Source organism: Chionomys nivalis, chromosome 11, assembly GCF_950005125.1.
Source record: "Chionomys nivalis chromosome 11, mChiNiv1.1, whole genome shotgun sequence".
In the NCBI taxonomy this organism is placed as follows: Eukaryota; Metazoa; Chordata; class Mammalia; order Rodentia; family Cricetidae; genus Chionomys; species Chionomys nivalis.
In genome coordinates, this window is record NC_080096.1 from 48,486,566 (window position 1) to 48,509,017 (window position 22,452).

The following is a 22,452-nucleotide window of genomic DNA, read 5'->3' on the forward strand; positions in this document are numbered from 1 at the left end:
GATGGAAGATGCCAGAAGCTGGAATGTATGCTAGAGGCTGTGATAACATAAATACAACCAAAATAAACTCCCAGCATATGCCAGAATTCATCTAAGCATTTCAAGTGTTAATCCTTCCAGGATGAAGACCAGAACTGAGATCTGTCTGACTTCTGAGCTTGTACTTCACACTGTGACACCCACTGCTGCAATGGTCTGTCACTGTGGCCAGGTGTGCTGCACAGCAATGCTAACAGCGCTGCAGAAACATTTATAGCTGTGCACTCTCCTGATTTAGGGCGTGACTCTCATTTACTCCCTTCTGATAATACTTCACAGAGAAAGAGAGGCTCTGGGAGTTAACTGCCTTTACCAAGGTCACATGACCAACAGGCAACTGGTGGAAAGAAAGGCAAGCACTCAACAACTATTATGCTCCGAGGTCAATATTCTGCTAGTATGTTTTCTTTGACTGTATTAGCACATAACTGCAGAAAGTAATTTGGCTGGAACTATGTCAGATATAAGAGCTTACTAAGTATTTGCCAAATGAGGAAAGGAATGTGAGATGTCACGAGCATGCAGTAGAAGTCAGACAGAATTACTGTTGCCAGGTTCAACTTCACAGTGGCACGGCTGCACTTCATGTACAGCTTATGGTTTAAACTGGTTCTTTTTGTCACACAAAAATGACAAAAATTATGCTTATAAATTATGCTTGATCATGCACAGAAATACCTATGGGTAAAGGCAGAGTGACTGGTATGGAGGCAAATAAGAAAGACAGAGTGGTAAGGAGAGCTCATAAACTTCACTCCCATCGGAGGGAGCTCTTCTGTAAGTGACAGTCACCAGAGTCATCAGGGAGAAAGCTAAGAGCCCTGAAGGATGTACTTCAAGCAACAACATTGTACAGAAATTCCAGAGCCTCACTCTTTTAAAGGAAACTCATATTTTTACAAGCGCCTAGTTGTGATTTAATTATCTTTCAAATGAACGATGGCATGCCACAACTGATGCAGCTGCTGTGACGAGGACCTTGAAAATTACAAGTGGTGTCATCTCTACCTCATAATATTAGCAGCCTGCTTTATTTAAAAAGCAAAATCAGGCCAGTGTGCTCATCTTTAATCCCAGCACTCGGGAGGCTGGGGCAGGCAGATCTCTGAGTTTGAGACCAGCCTCCAGACTGTTCTATAGATGAGTTCTAGGCTAGCCAAGACTACAAGAGTGAGACCATGCCTCAAAAGAAAAAAAAAAGGTAAAATCAGTCTTCTAAATGCTCATAAGACAATGATGTTCCTTTGAATGACACCAAACTACTTTTTATGGCTAATTACTAATTCAGCGAGATTAAGACATAAGAAAAAAATCTTTTTTATAGGTGACTAAATTCATTTTCAATAATGACTAACCATTTTGTGATTAGCACATTTATGTTTAAAGTGAATTGAGATAGCTAGTTTATACTATAAAGTTAAAGTTCAAATAAATAAAACAGTTCATCTGTGCTGAATGCTGCTTTGTGGAATCAGCTGTACTAAGGTACTCCATGATAAATGCACGGGGCTCGGTGGTCATGGCCAGGTCTGCACAGACTGAACTGACTGGCGCATCTGTGCATGGGCCCACGGGTATATGATACAGCCCCTGTGCCTCTTCTCAAGGCTGAAAATAACAACACTGCCTCTCAGTCTGTGTAGGAGTCGTGAAAGGAATACCGGAAATATCCAGACAGAGCCTGACCAGTTAGCAGCATCCTTGATCACCTGTCAAGTGTCGTCCTGAGCAGGAAGCTGGAAACACCAGCTGGCCAGGGACATACTAAAGAAGCCATGTGGTTGATACTCACAGCCATTCCAGACAGCAGGAGACAAATGAAACCACTGTGCTTTTATACAGCTTGAATAACCACCTGTGGTCTCAGTCATCTTAGAACACATTCTGTACATTAATTACTTAATATTAGTAACAGAACAGAAGCTATTGTCATTATTCTTCCAAAAACTAAAATGTGGGTCAAAGGGTTATTGTACTCCTCAAGGCTTATGCTCATGCACAGTTGCAGGATCTGAACTGGTAGCTTGGCTATGGGACTGTCCCTCTGACACCATGTCTTTCCTCTTCATTGTCCCGCCAATCTCTTGGTGTTAGGCAGGGATTCTACCACTACATCTCTAGACCCTTTGAGTTCTGAAAGTTAAACAAAACAAAACCTTAATGTTTGCAAGGCTGATGAAATCATGATTGAAACAATGTTTACTGCTACAAATGTGTAAGACAATCGCTGGTCAAAACAGATAAGAATCAAAAGCGGAATAGCCTCGGATTCGAGGGTGACTGACCTCGACTGGATTCGGAGTGGGGGCTAGTAAAGCACACCTCAGGGTGTGTGTGTGTGTGTGTGTGTGTGTGTGTGTGTATGTCTAAAGACAATGGACCTGTGGAGGAGAAACTGAGGGGGAAGTCAGTAGCTGTCCATGAGACATGTGTGCAGAAGGATGAGGGAGAGGGAGACACCAGCCCACAGGCACAAGTGCCTTTCTTCCTGACAAGTGTCTCTCACCGCTGTGGTGCCCTGAGGACAGCAGAGTCCAGCAGCTTCTGTCTCACACCAGTTCCCCAAGGGTTGGGACTACATGGTAGCCCCCCTTATTCTGAGGTTTCCAGCTTTGTGGATTGATTAGCTGTAGGAGTCTCTGTTTTCAATATATAAATAGCCACTGCTAGACCATCCGATAGATCTGAGGAACTTTGTAACTCTGAAGAGGTAATACCAGTGAGTCGATTCTAATACACTTAACACTGCTTTATACCTTACATTTTGTTTACCTCAAATTCTTTTTATCTTAGACATGGAAATTTGCTAGTTATCAGATATTATGTAACTAAAATTCAAAAAGTAAGGTTTTATGGAAATGACAAAACATACTGAGTGCATTTTTCCAAACAACCTTACCTCAACAGGTGATGGGGAGCTTGATGGTAGCAGGAAGGGAGCGACAGCCATCTGATGGACTGCGTCTTCGTTTCTGTGAAATCGTCAAGGAGAACAATCAGTACTTGAAAAAGGTTAAGTTCCTGACTCAAATTACAAATACTTCCTTAGTTCTCAGTTAATGTGCGCATAACACCACAGAATTAAACATATATAAGGAGAGATCGACACGCAAAGCTCTTACACAAAGACAGGTGTTTTGCTCGAGAGATACCCGGATACAATTACTAATGAAGAAGAATGGGAATGCCAGGAGTCAGTAAATCGGGCTTAGGACATCTGATGCTGGAGGAGATAATTTTGGAAAGGTGTCGACTCTTTTGACATTGTGGAATGTCAGATTTTCAAACGCTGGGCACCACCTCTAGGTCCCACTCATGTTCACAGTGCTGTGTTCTTTGGACTGGAGGAATTCCCAGCCCCCTCATTTGTCTTCAAACTTTGTTCTGCGAATGAAGGATGTCAAGCTATCTATAGGGACCCTGCATGGCAGACTGTGAGGAGCAGTGATGGATGGGGAGAGAGGAGCTCTGGGAAGATGATGCCTTGTGGTTATGTAAATGCTGCCTGCCATCTCAAATGAGCAGAGCAGGGAGGAGCTAGCATCTAATCAGATGGGGACAGGAACACAGCCACGGCTAAAATGCCAGTTCTGATCATGTGGCTCATTTCTGTGCTGCCAGCGGACAGTAGGCAGTGCTTTGTGGGGGATAACGACTGTCATCCATTATTTACCCATCATGCGGGATCAATATAATTAAGCCAGGATTTACTTATGTGAAGCTTTATCTTTCACAAATAAAAGCATGAAAACTCACAAATATTATCAAATATTATGTGACTAAAAATAACATGTTATGTGCTTAACATGTGAAAGCTGGTGATGTAGTTCAGTGCTAGAACATTTGTTAACCATATGCGGGGCCTGAGTTCGATCCTAGCAGTAGTAAGGGAAAAATAAACAAACGTAAGGCCCTATATGTCTCTCCAAGTAGAAAGGTGATTTACCTGACTTGGCAGCTGGGTAACAAGTCCACTGGTCCATGTCATTCCTACTTCAGACTTCATAGTCATGTCCCTACGTCCTTGAAAGGCCTGTCTTTAGCCAATTTATAAAACCTATCCATACTTCTCAGTATGACTCAATCTAACAAGGGCCACGTTTACCTTTATTACACTGACATATCCGGCTGGGGTCTCCTCCTGAGCTCACCATCTGCATGTTGTCTAACTCCCCACTTTAAGGGTCTCTACTGCATGTCTGACAAGCATCGTGAGAAAAACGGAGCTCAGTCTTCCTCTCAGTCTCCAGAACTCTCTGTAGCTGATTCTCACCTGAGTGCTCACGAAGACTTGCCCTCCTGTTCAACCAGGAACTAAGAGCCTTTGAAAATTTGATCTGCCAGTACACATTGATCATATCGGCCCCCACGATTTTCTCATCCCTTCCTGACCACTGAACCTGCTCTTCCTCCCTGTAAGCCCCTTTCCTACTTTCATACCTACCTGTGTGTGTCCAGCTGCATTTAATTAGGATCACTTGCATGAACACAGGTGGCAAGCTGAGTCTTTCTAGAAAAAACTCATCTCTCAGTGACACTTCCATTCCACGGCTTCCCAGACTACCCTATGTGCTGGCCACCACCATTTTTCACCCCAACCAAAGAAAGATTTTTATTTGATTTCCTGTCTTACGTTTCTTAGGATCTTCACTGAAGTTCATTTTTCACCCAGCAAAGTTATGATGGTTTGAATCAATAAGCCTGACTATATTAATCACCACCCTTGCCTCTCCTCTTTGTTATCATCTTCTGTTTGGACACAGGGTTTTTTGTAGCCCAGGCTGACCTCAAACTTCCTACACAGAGGAGGATGACCATGAACTTTTAACTTTCTTACATAATGTTTTTATACTTCTCTTCTGGCTTTAATTCATCCTACAGCTTCTTATTACATTGGAGAGGCAGTCTACTGTGTTACTCCTGGGAGGAACCTGCCTCTAGCTGTGGGGCTTTGGGGAATCACTTCTCAAAGTCTTTGTTTCTAGATTGTTAATGGAAGCAGACTGAACTATCAGAATCCTAAGATGGAGAATATTCTCTGGGAAATGAGGCTGAGTATAAGGAAATAAAGGGGTTGGGGAAATGGCTAAGCTGACAAAGTGCTTGCCATATAAGCCTGAGGACCTGAGTTTGGGTCCCCAGCATCTAAGGAAAAGTTCATACCTGTAATCTGCTGGGAAGGTGGGGACAGGTGATGCCTGGAGTGCAATGGCTAGCCAGTGCAGAAAAACTGGCAAGTTCCAGGTTCAATGAGACCCTATCTCAAAGAAATAAAGTGGAGAACGAGAGACGAAACACTCAACACTGACCTATTGCCTCCAACTGCATGCACAGACACCTGTATACATATATGTATACATAAACACATACACACATTTTTAAAAAGTAAAGTATAAATATCATTTCTCATTTTGTCCCTTTTTTGGATTGGCCAGTACTTGAACTAAATCAAAACAAGTGTGAGAAAATCTACAACTATAAAGTGCTATAGAACATGGAGAATTTGTTTTTTTCTGATAGCATTACCGATGCTGTGAACAAACCACAATTATGTATGTAGAGAGGACTACAATCACAGGAGTACAATCCAGTCTTCAGTAGTTGCTCACACACACACAAAAAGCTAACATGGAGTAAGTAACGGATTTTCCCAATGGTAACTGCACTTCCCATTCAGTTTTCCCCATTGAACAATGCAACAGAGCACAATGGAGTTGTAGGCAAAAACAAAACAAAACAAAACAAAAAAACAATGGGACACACCTTCTCCATGTGGAGGTCACAGGGCAGGGAGCACTAGGAAGTAACTAAGTAGATGGCTTTCCCTTTCTCTCAAAGACTACAAGCATTGAAAACATGGCTGCAAATATATTTTGAGGTCATGATTAATTAATTGTCTCAGGACAGCTTAAATCAGGTAAGCTATCTCTTTAATTTTTTTTTTTTTTTTTTTTTTGAGACAGGGTTTCTCCGTAGCTTTTTGGTTCCTGTCCTGGAACTAGCTCTTCTAGACCAGGCTGGCCTCGAACTCCCAGAGATCCGCCTGCCTCTGCCTCCTGAGTGCTGGGATTAAAGGCGTGTGCCACCACTGCCCGGCTTCTCTTTAAAATTTAATGATTTCCTACAAATTAGTATTGACTTCAATGCCATTTAAAGTCCACTAATTTTTTTTAACCTCACATAGTAGAAAACCTACAAGTATTCTTAATGGACAGAATAAATTACAATTCATAGTCTTTTATAATCCACTCAGAAGTGAGTTCACACAGCCCCCATCAAGATGTAGAGAGTGGCATCATAGTGGCTTCAAAGAGGGAAGACACAGGAGAAGGAAAATGGAAGAAAAGGATTGGCACTGCAAACACGCAGTGGGCCAGGTGATGTCTGCGGAGACTTCAAGCCCTCAACAGTCTTTCTCCTAAAGAACCAAATCTGTTTGTTTTTATAATCAAACTTTTAAACAATGGTGAAAGTGTCTGAGGCACCCATATGAGATACCACCTGGAGTTGCAGGTGTTTGTATTTTTATAATTATCCTAAGCACCGATAGAGAGAGAAGACAATAAAGTTCCATCACAGATGAGAGTTATTCCAGGGTACATTTTCCTGTGTGACTCCAATCCCTGGGGACTGTGTTCAAAGACAGCTATCGGATGCCTAAGTCCAAAGTAATGGACCCTACTGATACTCTGTTTTCATAAGCACAGTGTTCTAGTTTCCTGTGTGTTGCTATAATAAAAACACTTTGACCAAAAGAAATTATGTGAGGAAGGATTTATTTGGCTTACAATTAACAACACAGCCCATCATTTAGGGAGTCAGGGCAGGAACTCGAGCAGGAATTTGAAGCAGAAACCATGGAGAAATGCTGTTTGCTGGCTCATGGTTAGCTAGCTTTCTTAGAAAGCTCAGGACTACAAGAGATGGTGCTGCCCACAGTGGACTATCAATTAAGAACAAAGACAATTGAAATTCTCTTCTCAGATGACTCTAGTTGTGTCAAAATGATAGTTAAAGGTGACTAGGACTCATGGATGTCTAGGATGGTTTCAGACACAGTGAGCATTTAATACATCATAGGACAATAACAAGATAGTTATGTGACTAGGCTATCATTTTAAAGAGCTAAGGCAAATGCTAATACTTGTAGACACTGATTAACAGCTGGGTAACTGAGACCGTGGCTAATGGGCAGGAAATGTCCCATCTCTGTACCTGCTGTGCCCTATGACAGTTGCTTGAGCTGTTCTTTCTCCTACTACAAACATAGGGACAACATCTTATTTCTTTGAAACCCCAGCTGACAGCAGACCACTTAGCAAGAGAGTATGCGCACTACAATGCCGACAGCATGAGTGACCTTAGAAAGGACGAAATGGAAGGCAGTGTGATTAAGCTAAGTCCTGTGCTTTCTAACCTGCTTCCATCAGTCAATCACAACACACTGCTTGCAGTCACTTCCCCAGGTGAAGGACATTCCATGGTGTATGTCCAGCTCATAGGCAGCACCTGGATGGCACATCACATCCACACTAGCTAACACAAACAGCCTGCCTCATTGAGTGTATGGAGCAACCACATCCCAGAGTCTCAAATTTTAGAGCAGATACACAGAGCTCAGTAGTATGTCATCAAGACACTACCAAAGGCAATCCTCCAGCTATTACAGGGCTCACCAACGCCTCTGTGTGGACATGTGTACAGATGCCCTGGTGCATCAGGACCACCAGTTTAGAAAGTCCTGGAACAGAATCCAGCCTTTGTGCATACTAGGCAAGGACTTTACTAACAGAGCTACACTCCAAGCCTGTTTTCCTTTTAAGCTGGTTAGAGTTTAATTGGTTGGAGCTCAATGATAGCGCTCGTTTTATTTTGAATATGTACATATATTTGACACATGTTTACAATATGAATATAAAAATGAATAAAACATGATTGCCGACTTGATATCAGCAATTAGCGAGGAACACTGCAAACAAACAGAAAATTACAATTGTCGAATTACTACCCTGGGGTTGTCAGTTTAGCTTTTCTCAACAGGATATTAAGAACACTACTAATTCAGTCTCCTATCTGTAGAATATATTTATAGCAAAATATATTTTGGATCCTGATTTAAATTCCCTTGTTAAAAAAATAATACACTCATGGGGCTGGGAAGACAGCTCAGAGGGTAAGAGTACTTGCTGCTCTACAAGTATAAAGGCCTGAGTTCAAATCCCCAGCAGTCACACAAAAAGCTGGGTATGGCTGCGCATGCCTGTAACCCTAACATTGAGGAGCAGAGAATTCCAAGAGTTTACTGGCCAGCCAGTCAGCATAGCTCAAAGCAAGCTTCCGATTTATTGAAAACCCTGTCTTAAGGCAACAGAGTAGAGAATATCACTCTGTGTGGGGGAGTAGGGAGTAAGGTGACGTGACTCATGTGTGGTGTATGTATGTGTAAAGTATGCTCACATGCAGAGCTAGAGCAGCACACAAGCAAATACAAGCACCACACTCTCATCATGCCCACAGAGATACATCGGCGCTGGTGAAAACCATGCAGTATAGATTCAGCAGAATTCTAGAAAACCTCTGAGATTTCCTCCCCTTGTGCACACAACCAACAGTTAAGATGGGTCTGCCAGTTTATGTCATGTGACACAGCAGACTTCAGGATAAAGGGAGACTACCTGACTGTTCCTGAACTAATCATGAGAAACCTTCAAATAGAGAACCGTCATGTCTCAGAAATGCAGTGCCCTGACCTCTTAATTCGATTGTTCTGTGAATTGTAGCCTGAAGAAAATTCTTCCTGGAACACCTTGAGCTCATGGTTGAGGATACAGGGGGCTGTCTGATGAGGAGGAGGGACTGGAACACCTTGATCTCAAAATTGAGGGGGCTGTCTGATGAGGAGGAGGGACTGGGCACACCCCAAACTGAGCCACTAAGGAAACAACTTTAATAAGAAGGAGCTCACAAGAGAATCTCCCTCACAGACCACACACTCAAGACTCACTAACCCGATGTCTGCCTTGTTATCAGAAAGCCCACCTCCTCTGCTAGATCTCAGAACCTGGCCAGCAGGAGGGGTGCTGTGAGCCACCGAATCTGTAGTGATGCAAAATATACAAAAAGAAAACTGTGATACCTATCTATCTATCTATCTATCTATCTATCTATCTATCTATCTATCTATCTATCTATCTATCTATCTATCTATCATTTTAAACACAAGGTCTCACTACATAGCTTATGAGAGCTCAGAACTCACTATGTGATCAGTCTGGCCTTAAACTCTAAATTTTTCTGCCTTAGCCTCTTGGGCATTGGCATAACAGGCATTGCTACCAACTTGGAAAACACGGTCAGCAGAAATAGCATCTGAGTGTTTACTATATACCCTTTAATCCAGAATGTCTCCATGTTGTAGCTACAATTTTCTTCATCTTCTCTTTATTTTACATGCAGCTGAAGCAACCCACTAAGTTACTAAATCACAAGAGGGGTGATTAAAACCATGTTCTAGTTAGAACTTCCTCTCATAACCATTGTACTAAGAGTCCCACCAGAGCCCCAGAGCCCCAGATGTCATCTTCTCTCATAGGTTCAAGTTAACTAGACTACCTTGGGGAAATTGCTATAGGTCCACAGTTTTTTCTTAAATCCATTCCATAAACATCCTAAGGGAAAGACACACACGGTTCCAAGCTTGTTCACTCTACCAACTGCAGTCTCCCTGAGCATCGTATTTACATTGCCCATTTATATGGGTACAATGGCTAAAACATGCTTTAAAGTGTTATTATTTTAAATAGTATGGGCAGAACAAGCAGTAAGCAACACAGCAGAGCATGAGCCTCTTGTGTACCTTGATCACAGTTATAGGACTGCTCCCACGTTCCTCTGGTGTCCACTTCTCTTCCCCTGGCAAGCCAGGCCAGTAACTAATTGTTCTTTTTCTACTTTGGTGATTATGGAAGGACACACTGGCAAGGAATGTCTAGACACTGACATTGCAAAGGATGATCAGGGTGAATGGAGAGGCCTGAAGTTTTGCTGAAGTTTGATGGGGATATAACATGAAAAAAAAAATCTTTTGTCATTAAAAATTAACTTGCAACTCCAGTTGCAGGGAAACTAAAATCTTCTTCTGGCTTCTGCAGGCTTAGGCATGCATGCGGTATATATACATATATGCAATTAAAATACCCATACACACGAAACAAGATAAAAATTATTAATATTAATAGCACATATGTATGTGAATACTTTTTCCCAACCATTTACTCTGAGGTAGTATCTGTCTTTGAGGTTGAGGTGTGTTTCTTGTATACAGCAGAAAGGTAAGCTCTCTCTTTCCCATAGTATTGGGACTCCTTCCACTGCCCCAACTGCAGGTGTAGCATGAATTCTAACTGTTCTTAATAAAAACCCAGAGTCAGATATTAGGGGGTGAAAGCTGAGAGTTCAGAGAAGCAATGCAGCCAACCACTAGAGAGACATTTTACCTCTACCAAATCCTCAGAACAAAAGGGTGATCCTGTCCTCAGACTGCCTCTTTAGACTTCTTCCTCTGACTGCATCCTCAGACTGACTGCTTCAGACTGCAATGAGCCCCTGTCTCCTCCTGCCTTATATTCCTCTCTCTGCCCAGCCATATCACTCCTGTCTCCACCTCCCTAGTGCTGGGATTAAAGGCATGGGATCAAGTGCTGGGACCAGCTTTGTGATCTTACAGACTGAACCAATTTCATGTAGCCCTGGGTGGACTTGAACTAACAGAAACTTGTCTGTCTCTGTCTGCCGAGTCCTGGGATTAAAGGTGTGTGCTACCACTGCCTGGCCTCTAGTGGCTTAACTCTGCACTCTGATCTTTAGGCAAATTTTATTTGTTAAAACACAAACAAAATATTACTACAAACAGGATCACAGTTTCAAGTGCATACCTTATCTTTGAAGACAAATTTTTTCCCTAACTCCTTAGCTTTACCTCTGTCTCTACCCTATATCTATCTATCCAGCAGATTTCTAAGACTACAAAGCCCCAAACACGCCAGCCTCAGGTGGTCCTTTGGAACTAGTGCGCCCTAGACTTGCTGAACGCTGATGTAAATCAAGTACTTCTGAGGGGATTTCCTACCAGCTCAAGCACCTGCTTTGGACCAACATTCCAGATCACTCCAAAGTGTCCCCCACTTTGCTTTGCTGATAGTCCAGCATAACCTGGGCAATGAACCAGATGTCCCCTGCCCGCTACTGGCCTTTACCTGGCATTCCAGCTTTCCTGGGCTCTGACAACGGTGCTCTAATTTCATTTAAGAAGCACTTACAGAAGAGAATATGCCACCCCTTATCTCAACAGAAGGAAGTAATGTTAGGTACAAAGGAAACTAGTTCCTCTCTACCAGATGGTGTCAATTCCCTTCTCTCTAGCAGAAGGGACAAAAGGTTACCTTTGGTGCCTATTGGCACACCAGGACCCATGCTGGTGGGAATGCAAACTTGTGCAACCACTTTGGAAAGCAGTGTGGCGGTTTCTCAGGAAAGTCGGGTTCAACCTACTTCTCGACCCAGCAATACCACTATTGGGAATATACCCAAGAGATGCCCTAACATACAACAAAAGTATATGCTCAACTATGTTCATAGCAGCATTGTTTGTAATAGCCAGAACCTGGAAACAACCTAGATGCCCTTCAATGGAAGAATGGATGAAGAAAGTATGGAATATATACATATTAGAGTACTACTCAGCAGTAAAAAACAATGACTTCTTGAATTTTGCATACAAATGGACGGAAATTGAAAACACTATCCTGAGTGAGTTAAGCCGGACCAAAAAAGAGGAACATGGGATGTACTCACTCATATTTGGTTTCTAGCCATAAATAAAGGACATTGAGACTATAATTCGTGATTCTAGAGAAGCTAAATAAGAAGGTGAACCCAAAGAAAAACATATAAGCATCCTCCTGAATATTAACCTTCATCAGGCGATGAAAGAAGACAGAGACCAACATTGGAGCACTGGACTGAAGTCTCACGATCCAAAGGAGGAGTAGAAGGAGAGAGAGCATGAGCAAGGAACTCAGGACCGTGAGGGGTGCACCCACACACTGAGGCAATGGGGATGTTCTATCGGGAACTCACCAAGGCCAGCAGGCCGGGGTCTGAAAAAGCAAGAGACAAAACCCGTCTCGCTGAACATAACGGACATGAGGACTACTGAGAACTGAAGAACAATGGCAATGGGTTCTTGATCCTATTGCACGTAATGGCTTTGTGGGAGCCTAGGTAGTTTGAATGCTCACCTTAATAGACCTGGATGGAGGTGGGTGGTCCTTGGACCTCCCACAGGGCAGGGAAACCTGCTTGCTCTTTGGGCTGAGGAGGGAGGAAGACTTGATTGGGGGAGGGGGAGGGAATGGGAGGTGGTGGCGGGGAAGAGGCAGAAATCTTTAATAATTAAATAAATAAATTAATTAATAAAAGAAAATTTGGCTGATTACAACCGGACAGAGTTGGTGGCATTTTAGTACTTTTTAACTTTGAAACATAAGCACAACATTTTGTGATATTGAGTGACAGCCACTTAAACTTCCAGGTTTTAGGTCCTCATTACCACTAATATATTTAGTGTTATCGGAGGCACCGAGTTTAATGATTTCATTCTAAAGGCTTTGTTCTTCTTCTCATTCCATGAACCTCTCTTAATCCACTTGTATCAGTTGCATGAACTGACAAGAGAGTCCATAATGGTTTTCTTAATCTGTATCTGAATTAATCCAAACCACTCTCTCACCAGGACCAGAATAAGTAAAAGACCACCATCTGTGCTGTTCTGCTTACTCTACAGGCACCTATTCACATTCTTAACTTTTAACTGCATGGCTTTACAAAAGATGCACACAGTAGGTATTTATATTTTTAGGAGGATCAGTGAGCCCATGACAATAATTTCTGAATGAGGAAAAATAAAAACAGACATCTCATGGGTGAGGGTGGGTATGTTTGTAAAATGCTATCATTTCTCTTTGGTCAATCTGATATGTCTCTAAAGAGTATGTTCATTTCTTTTAAAAGTAAAAGTGTGCTCTCTGTTACAATTTATAGAAAATTTTGAGCTTACTTCTAAGTTGATAGAGAACAGTATTGAAGATTTTTCATACATCAAAACTTACCACAAAGATACAACAATCACTAAGAGAATGGGATGAAAAGCCCAGAAATAAACCCTTTTGTATGTGATTGAAAGATTCTCAGGACAGCAAAGGTACTCAATGTGGAAAATGATGGTCTCTTCAACAGAGCTGCAGAACCCAGACAGTCACATGCACAAAACGACACTGGATCCTTCCTTTGTAGCCCAGGTCAAAATTAACTCAAAATGGATCAAAGACCTAAATATAGGAACTAAAATTGTAGGGGAAAAAACACTTTTGGAAGAAAACAGAGGGGGAAGTTTTACAACATTGAATGGCTAAGGCAAAGCAGACAAACAGGATTATATCAACACCATTGTTTTCATCTAATACAATCTAAAGAGTGAAAAGGTGGAAGAAAATATTAGCAAACCATTAATCTAAATGGTTTATATCTAGAATATATATAGACTCCTATAACCCAGCAACAATAGCAAAATAAACAACCTGCTCAGAAAAATCAGCATTAGATACTGTGCTGGTTAGTTTTAATGTCAGCTAAACACAGGATAGAGTCATCTCAAAAGAGGAAACTTTAACTGAGAAATATCTCTTCATAAGATCTAGCTATAGGACATTATCTTAATTACTGGTTGGTGGGGGAAGGCCCAGCACATTTTGGGCAGTGCCACCCCTGGGCTGGTAGTTCTGGGTTTTGTAAGAAAGCAGGCTGAGCAAGCCAGTAAGCAGCACTCCTCCATAGCCTCTACATCAGCTCCTGCCCCCAGGTTTTTGCCTTGTTTGAGTTCCTGTCCATAGTTGAAAAGTCATCTGGAAGAAAAGTTGATCACATCATCCCCGGTGACTTCGTAAATGGGTGTTTTGAACACCAGTGGGTAGGTTTCAAACAAATACAGCCATAATTCCTGCAAGCCGACACCCGCCTGTACTGTCAAGCTGACACCTGCCTGTACTGTCAAGGAGCAGAAGTAGCAAAGGAAAAATTACCAGTTCCCTCCAAAGAAGGGGTCACAAAAACAAACAAATAACCCCCCTGTTTTTCAAAGATACTTTATAATTTTTCAAGAAAGATGGAGGTTGGGGTATAGCTCAGTCACAGTGCTTGCTTGGCAAGTATGAGGTTCTCTGTTCAATCTCCAGCAAGGAAAGATAAAGATGGGTGTAGTTTGGTTCCAACACTTAAAATACTTTGCTGAATTCATGTGATTCATATTCATGAACAGTCCTGGAAAACATCTGGTCATTGAGATTGGATAAATCACCCTCACAAACATCTGGTCATTGAGATTGGATAAATCACCCTCACAAAAATACCTTACTGCTACAGATATGATGAAGATGCAAAACCATTCCAGAAATGGCATGGAATCATGACTAGATTAAATGCTCAAGCTCATGCGATCATATCCATGACTTCAACGTAAGATCAAAATGCAAAGAATCTTAGTCTTTACTTATTCTGAAAATGGCATAAATATACTGAATTTACAAACAAATTCAGCAAGTGAATACAATTTAGGCTTAAAAGGTATTATGGGTTGTAAGACAGCTTCATTGGTGAGAGCACTTGTCACCAAATTTGACAACTTGAGTTTGATCCCTGGAACCCACATAAGGAAGGAAAGAACCGACTCAAGTTGTCCTCTGACCACACACACACACACACACACACACACACGACGTGGGAAGTCCTTCTGTACGTGTGTTGCTTTTATTGGTTAATGAATAAAGAAACTGCTTTGGACCTATAGCAGGGCAGAACAGACGTAGGCAGGGGTGGGGGCGGTGATGGGGGAGATGATGGACACGGGACTGAACTGAATGCTGGGAGAAAGGAAGCAGAGTCAAGAGAGCCATGTAGCCCTGCCAGTAAACCACAGCCTCATGGTGATACACAGATTAATGGAGATGGGTTAATTTAAGATATGAGTTAGCCAAAAATATGTGTAAGCTATTGGCCAAATAGTATTGCAAATAATATGGTTTCTGTAGGTTACTTCGGAACTGAGTAGCCAGGAACAAACAAGTGGCCCTGTCCTCCTCCACACACACACCACACACACACACACATATATGCATACACACATACCCATACTCTCACATACACATATCATACATAAATGTGCACAAACACAATAATAACAAGTAAACAAAAAATGTAAGACACAAAAACATGAGTGTTTCTGTACAAGGCAAGAGTTAAAGCTTAAGAGCACTGTGAGGGACCCTTACAGGACCACCATACTAGTCAAAAGCAGAGAAACAGCCTGGATGGCATCCGTGTCTTTGCCGTCTTCTTCCTCTGACCTGTTCTGGATGTCAGCACTAATGTCACGCCTCTTTCTCAAAACTATCCATCATATATAGCATGGATGATACCTACTGTGCTCTTGAAAATCCTTCTTTACAGGATTTGAAATTACACACACACACACACACACACACACACACACACACACACTGGCAAGGCAGTCTACACAGAGGAGGCTGCATTCATGTCAGGGATGGATAGCTGAATGTGGCGTGCAAAAAGTCAAGGAGATTAATGATCTTGAATTAATCTTGAATTGAATACAGCTGTATTCTTCCAAGAAGGAATGCTTTTTTCTGCCAATCAATTTCACATGTGCTGGCTAAAACGCTAGCCTTTGGTTTCTATGCACACTTGTTTCTTGTCCTTTGGGTCTCAGCTGAGCATCTCTCCCTGAGGTTCCTTCCCAGAGCTCTGAAGGGCACTTAGGTAGCTTGCTCTTTATCCTGTAAGTGTCTCAGCACTTACAGGCTGATAAGGGGATAGACTGTTTGTTTTGTTCACTGCCTCGCCTTAGGGTGCTACTACATCCTCTGCATCACCGACTACAACAACAAGAACAGTGAACTCGTGTTACATAAACAAACAGATGGATGACCCTTTATAAAAGTAAGTCTCATATTGAAAACATCATCCTTCCCTCCTATTTATCAAGTTAGATGTCAGGAGTCAAGAGTGCAGTGAGAGTTTCTTAAAGCAGGGATCTGAGCTGGGTGTTTGGATGGGCACTGCCTGGAGATGCCTCTGACATTCATATCAATATCATCTTTCAGGAATATGTGCAGGCCACACTATTTTTAATTGCCAAAACAAGACATATGTTCAATCGATACAGCAGGGTGGCTCCCGTGGTGAGTTCACTTTTACTCTGTAGGGTCTGGCAGCTAGCACTAAATCTTTCCGAGGGTTTCAGTTTCATTTGCCTCTTTTAGCCCCAGGAGTTTTTACACAATACACATTTCTCACATGTAATTACATAATGGAGAGTGAGTTGTTATACATGACATTTAATTTTCCATAGTGGGGGAAGGCATGACAGGAGCTACAGGCAAGATCATTAATCTCCTTGACTCTCTGCATGCCACATACAGCCATTCATCCCTGGCATGAATACAGCCTCCTCTGTGTAAACGAGCTTGCCCGCATGGAGGGAAAGCACACAAAGTGCAGGGTGTGGCACAAACCAAGAGCCTAGATTGTGATATGCATCCAGATGGGGGAGAGGTGAATAACTTAGCATAACATAGTCTGTATACTTCAGATTTAGTTATGGAATTGTCTAAAACACAATCCTATATAGAGAAAGGGAGGAAGCAATCATGTATACTCTGGATACTTACAGCAACTAATGTGCACTAAAGGCTAAAGACCCCAGCAAAGAGCAGGTCCGCTAAGGCGAATAAACACAAGTGTTAGGAGAACAGAACATGGATGTGATCATATGCACATACATCATCACACACTAAGGGACCCAGTTAATTAAAACATTACATGTACCACATTTTAACAGCACTTTTTCCCTGAGTGCTAGTTATACCCTACAACTTATGGACAGTTCTCATTTTTATTTCAACAGTCAATAAATTTGAAAAAGAGTCACCAAGGTATAAAAGTCAATAATTTATGTATAATGGAAAGGCTTGGAAAATAATAATTTCAACCAAGGGAGAAAAATGTTTCCAAATACAAGCAACAACTATAGAAAATACAATATATAAATGCATTTTAAAAATAACTTAACCTAATACAGTGATATAGAGTTTAATCACATCAGTGGTGCCATAATATGCAAACCTCACTTAAAAAATAAGCTTCTGATGGGGATTTGATCCCTCTGGTGGGGTGGTTGAGACAAGACTTTTCTGTAGCTTTGGAGCCTGTCCTGGAACTAGCTCTTGTAGACCAGGTTGGCCTCGAACTTACAGAGATTTGCCTGCCTCTGCCTCCCAAGTGCTGGAATTAAAGGCGTGCACCACCACCACCACCCGGTTTGATCCCTTTAATAACACTCCCAGAAAATGGTTTTATATAGTGTTCCTTGTTTTGGAATATTTAATTATGTAAAAATGTGTTATTTTTTTTATGCTGTAGAATATTACTTTAACTGTGTAAAGGTGTGTTACATTTGTTTATGCTGCATTTGTTTAATTATGAAAAGATACATTGCTGTTTCACCTTGCCTGCCTAAGGTACCTGATTGGTCTAATAAAAAGCTGAATGGCCAATAGTTAGGCAGAAAAATGATAGGCAGGGTTGGCTGGCAGAGAGAATAAGTAGGGGAAGAAAGGAGAAAGAGGAAGAAGACAGGAGAGACCGAGGGAGACACCTGAGGCCAGAAGCCAGGCAGCCAGACATAGCGAGAGCAGGAGAGTAAGATATACAGCAAGAAAAGGTCAGAAGTTCCGAGGAAAACATAGAGGAAGAGAAACAGGTTAAGTTAAAAGAGCTAGTTAGAAATGAGCCTAAGTTAGGCCAAGCATTCATAAATAATGAGAAGTCTCTGAGCCATGATTTGGGAGCTGGTTGGTGACCCAAAAGAAAAGGTCTGGTATATTTCCTTTTCATTCATTATGCTTATTCATTATGATGGAATGAAAGACTCTTACAGCACAAACTTGCTTTATATAACAGTATCAAAACTGGGGCAGTACAAGAAATATTTATCAGCAAATCTGACAACCTGGCCCTATAAGGCTCACATGGTAGAAGGAGGGAACTGATCTCACAAGTTGTTTTCTGACCTCCCCACCCATGCTGAAGAACACAGACCACCTATATGTCCCCAAAATACACACACACAGACACACAGACACCACACACACACACACACACACACACATGCAATAAACACCCAGCATCCTGAAATTAGAGTGAATACAGAGAGTGCATTTTCCCACCATTTCCTCTCTTACTTCTTTCAGTTTTTCCGGCCATAGTTCCAGCTGTCACCACAGCAGCAGACAGTGCTGACTGCATCTGGCCAGGCGTTCATCCCCACACTAGACCAGGAAACTGACTAAGCTCACACAGCTGAGGTATAAACAGCTGGATTCCAAGTCTGGGGATGATGGACCCAAGGTTTATTCTTCAGATTTTCATCCAGGAACAGTGAAGAGGGAGAGGATTCCTCTTTCTAGGTATGCATTCTCAGGGCAATAGTTCCTTTCATTTGGCAAGTGAGGCTTAATTCAGTGTCTGCACATAAAATACCAGATATGTATCAATTCAGTCCAATAAAACCTGGCTGTCAGCACAATGCACATCTTCCCGATTCAGCTGAAGCTCATTTCCCCATACATTCCAATGTGGATACAGGAAACTGTACAGACTAACTCCTGCAGACCTATTCTTTTCTCTTGTTGTTTGCACCTTTGGCACCGTTTATACTGAAACCTGGGACCTGCACATACACGCTGGGCAAGTTCTCAATCACTCAGCTGCCCTGCCAATCCCTTTTTATTTTTCTATGAAAACAGAGAAAAATATTTCAATCTTACTAATTTGGGGAAATTATAAAAAGCTAGACTTATTAGACACAAAGAATTTTGAATTATATACATATATACTGTATATTTAAATTCACACAATAGTAAGTTACTATCGTTTTTACTTTGGAAAAGAATCTAGAACTGCTCTGTGGTAGTTTAAAAGAGAGTTATTCAATAACATTTCTGAAAATCCATCAGATGCTGGGTATTATATAATTTAAGGACCTTGCTACAGAGGTACACACTATGGTCTGAATGTATTCCCAAGCTTGTCTGCTGAAACTTAATTACTAGGGTGACACTGTTAGCTGAGAGCTTTCTGGGGAGATCTCTGGAGGCAGAGCTCTTGGGATTCGTGCTGTTGAAAAACAGGCAGAAGGAAATTGCTTTGACAAGTAAAGACCTAGTAAGAGACAGGAAGCAGGCCCTTACCAAACGCCAAACTTGCCGGCCATCCATCAGGATTTGAAGAAATAAATCTCTGTAGTCATAAGCTGGCAAGTCTACAGTATTCATTTTACTAGCAGTCCCAAAGGAACACAATTCCTCATCAGATTAAACCTTTTCAGTGTACACTGATAACTTCAAAATTGCTTAGTATCATCTTAGCAAATAAATACTTATTAGCCTCCTCAGTCTTGCACACACCATTAACTTAGCAAGCAAATTGTCGTTTGATTCACCCTGCCCTAAACAAAGCAACCAGACAAACAAACAAAAACTTGAAACTATCAGAAAGCTGAGCTGCCCAGGTCCTCATTGCTCTGGAGATTCTCTGCAGCTCTGTTTCCTATGGTCAACTCCATGTTGCTTGTCTTTCTTTACAGGAGGAGGAGGGTTCTGACTCCCAAATCCTTTACAACGTTAAATGATTTCCTCTGGACCCTACGCCATTTCCTTTCTGCTCCTTTAAACTGGCAATAAGCCCACCAGAGCTGTAGCAGTAACAGCACTGTTAATAACAGCACTTGTAACTGCAACGAACGCCATGCACACCGTCCAGTCTGTGGATTGTGTTAGCTCCCATCTACTACAAGAAGCAGCCTCGGCGGGCTAGCACTGCTTTCAACAGCTGAGCATCCGAACAGCATTGTGTAAGCTGTGGTGAGGGACTATATAAATGGTGACATCACTGGGGCAGTTTGTAAGAGAGGGAGAGGCATCATGGGAAGCCAGGAGGGCAGAGAGTGATTCTGGGATTAGTCTCATTTGTTTTCTGTTTAATCTCTTTGTGGTGCTGAGGATGGAACTGAGAGCCTCATGAATGGTAGGCAAGCACTCTACTACAACTCCATCCCAAGTGCATTTTTTTCTTTTAGTTCTTAAATTGTGTTGAAAGTATGTGTGTGTACACATGAATCCAGATACCCAAAGAGACCAGAGGCAGCAGTTCTCCCTGGTGCCGATATCACAGTTGGTAGTGAATGATCAGATATGGGTACTGGGAACCAAATTAAGGTCACCTGAAAGAGAAACACCCCTGAACCATCTCTCTAGCACCAAAGCTTATATTTTTATAAGAACACAGTTTCAAGAAAACTAACTCCAAATCCATAGAAGTGCCTTAATCTTCTCAGGGAAGTACCCAGTGATTGACTGACTTTTTTGAACCCCTCTTTCAAAGGACAACACGGGAAACCTTATGACATATGAACCCTGTGTGACACACGAATGATATCAAAACCCCAGCAGGTCCACATCTGTTTAATCCGCACACAGCCTTTGCAGGCAGTCTCCAAGGCTGAACCTGTGACTTGTGCGGACTTCTCTCAGTGGACATCTTAGCCTTTTCAGTGACTGGCCTTGCTTCAAATTTGCTCAGGTTACCATAACCGAACTCACGTGAAACACTCGACAACTGGAAGAGCAAGGAAACCCAAAGAGGACGCTGCTGAGGACTCCTCAGCCAGTGGCACACAAGACACAGAGCCACACAAGAAGATCTCCCCTTTTGGAAGGCAGAACAAAAAATCTAGATAGGAAGAAAGAGCTAGTAGGTAGAAGAGTATGCAGCTGGAGGGCAGCATCAGGAGAAAGTACAAGGAAGGGCTGAAAGGTGGTGGGAAGGGTATTCAGCTGTACCAGTGCCCAACCTGGGAACAAAACTACCCTAGAATGCCAGTGTTCCCAGTAGTGGAGAGGTCTCACTGATGGTAATTAGCAGCGAAGGGAAAAATAACAACCATTTTCATCTTGAAAAGGCAGTGAACATTCTTTCAGCCCTGAAGTTTCCCATCGTGTCAACCGTTTTATTAGTTGTGCAGCACTGGAGATGGCCTTGAGTATTCTGGGCAAGTGCTCTACCACCATTGACCTGCATCCCCAGCACATATTGATTACTTTAAAAACAATTTTGGTTCATTTATTTTATTTAATGTGCACAAGTGTTCTGTTTGCATATTATATGTACCATGTTCACACCTGGTGCCCAAGGAATTCAGGAAGAAGGAATTGGGTCTCCTGGGACTGGAGTTACGGGTGGTTGCAAACTGCCATATGGATGCTGGGAACTGAACCTGTGTCCACTGCAAGAGCAGCCAATGCTCTTATCCACTGAGACATCTCTCCGGCATGTCATTTTAAAGTTTTGAAACAAAACAATGACGGAAATAGACGTTTTATGGTGTTCATATGAAAAATGGTAATGAAAGCATAAAGGAAAGACACCCAGAAATACTTAACAAACATGGTTACTTACACCACCTACAAATTATTTAATTTTAACTGACATTTCAGTTAAATAACAGAGACTTAAACAAACCCATCTCTTACGGGTATAGAAAACTGGCTACAAGATGTACAGACCAGCCGGGCGGTGGTGGCGCACGCCTTTAATCCCAGCACTCGGGAGGCAGAGACAGGCGGATCTCTGTGAGTTCGAGACCAGCCTGGTCTACAAGAGCTAGTTCCAGGACAGGCTCCAAAACCACAGAGAAACCCTGTCTCGAAAAAAACCAAAAAAAAAAAAAAAAAAAAAAAAGATGTACAGACTCCCAACTCTTCCTGACAAGCACTGTCGGAGCTGATTGGTGAGGTGGGCTGCGTGTGGAATCCCAAACATTGCAGAGATGGTTTTCCTAAGCTACATTTCTCACTAGCACTTTTTTTTTTCCTAAATGAGAATGCAGCAGGCTGGTCTCCAGCTCTCTATGCACACAGTATGACCTTGAACTTCTGACCCCGCCCCCAACCTCTGCCAATTGCTGGAATTATAGGCATATACTTCTGTATCTGGTACTGAAGATGAAGCCAAGATCTAGCATATACGAGCAAGTGCTCTAATACCTAAAATACCCACAACCCTCATCAGCACTCCTGAAAGATGCCTCTATACTTTTCTTTGTTCTCTAACTGCTGAATCTTTCAGAAAGACAATAATAACTAGTGAATGAAAAGCCATGGTGAAATAGTGAAGGGGCTCCATTGCATTTCTACAGAAAAATAACATCTAGTATACAGACAC

At 42.1% G+C, this 22,452-nt stretch overlaps 1 protein-coding gene across 2 annotated transcripts in view; it reads right to left on the minus strand.

The window, feature by feature from the left end:
- The window catches only part of Patj (PATJ crumbs cell polarity complex component), a 313,297-nt gene that overhangs the window by 96,550 nt on the left and 194,295 nt on the right, over positions 1-22,452 (minus strand). For both annotated transcript variants that reach the window (XM_057783541.1, XM_057783542.1), the window contains one exon: positions 2,939-3,011. In XM_057783541.1, coding sequence (XP_057639524.1) covers positions 2,939-3,011 — 73 coding nt within the window. The remainder of the gene's footprint in view (positions 1-2,938; positions 3,012-22,452) is intronic.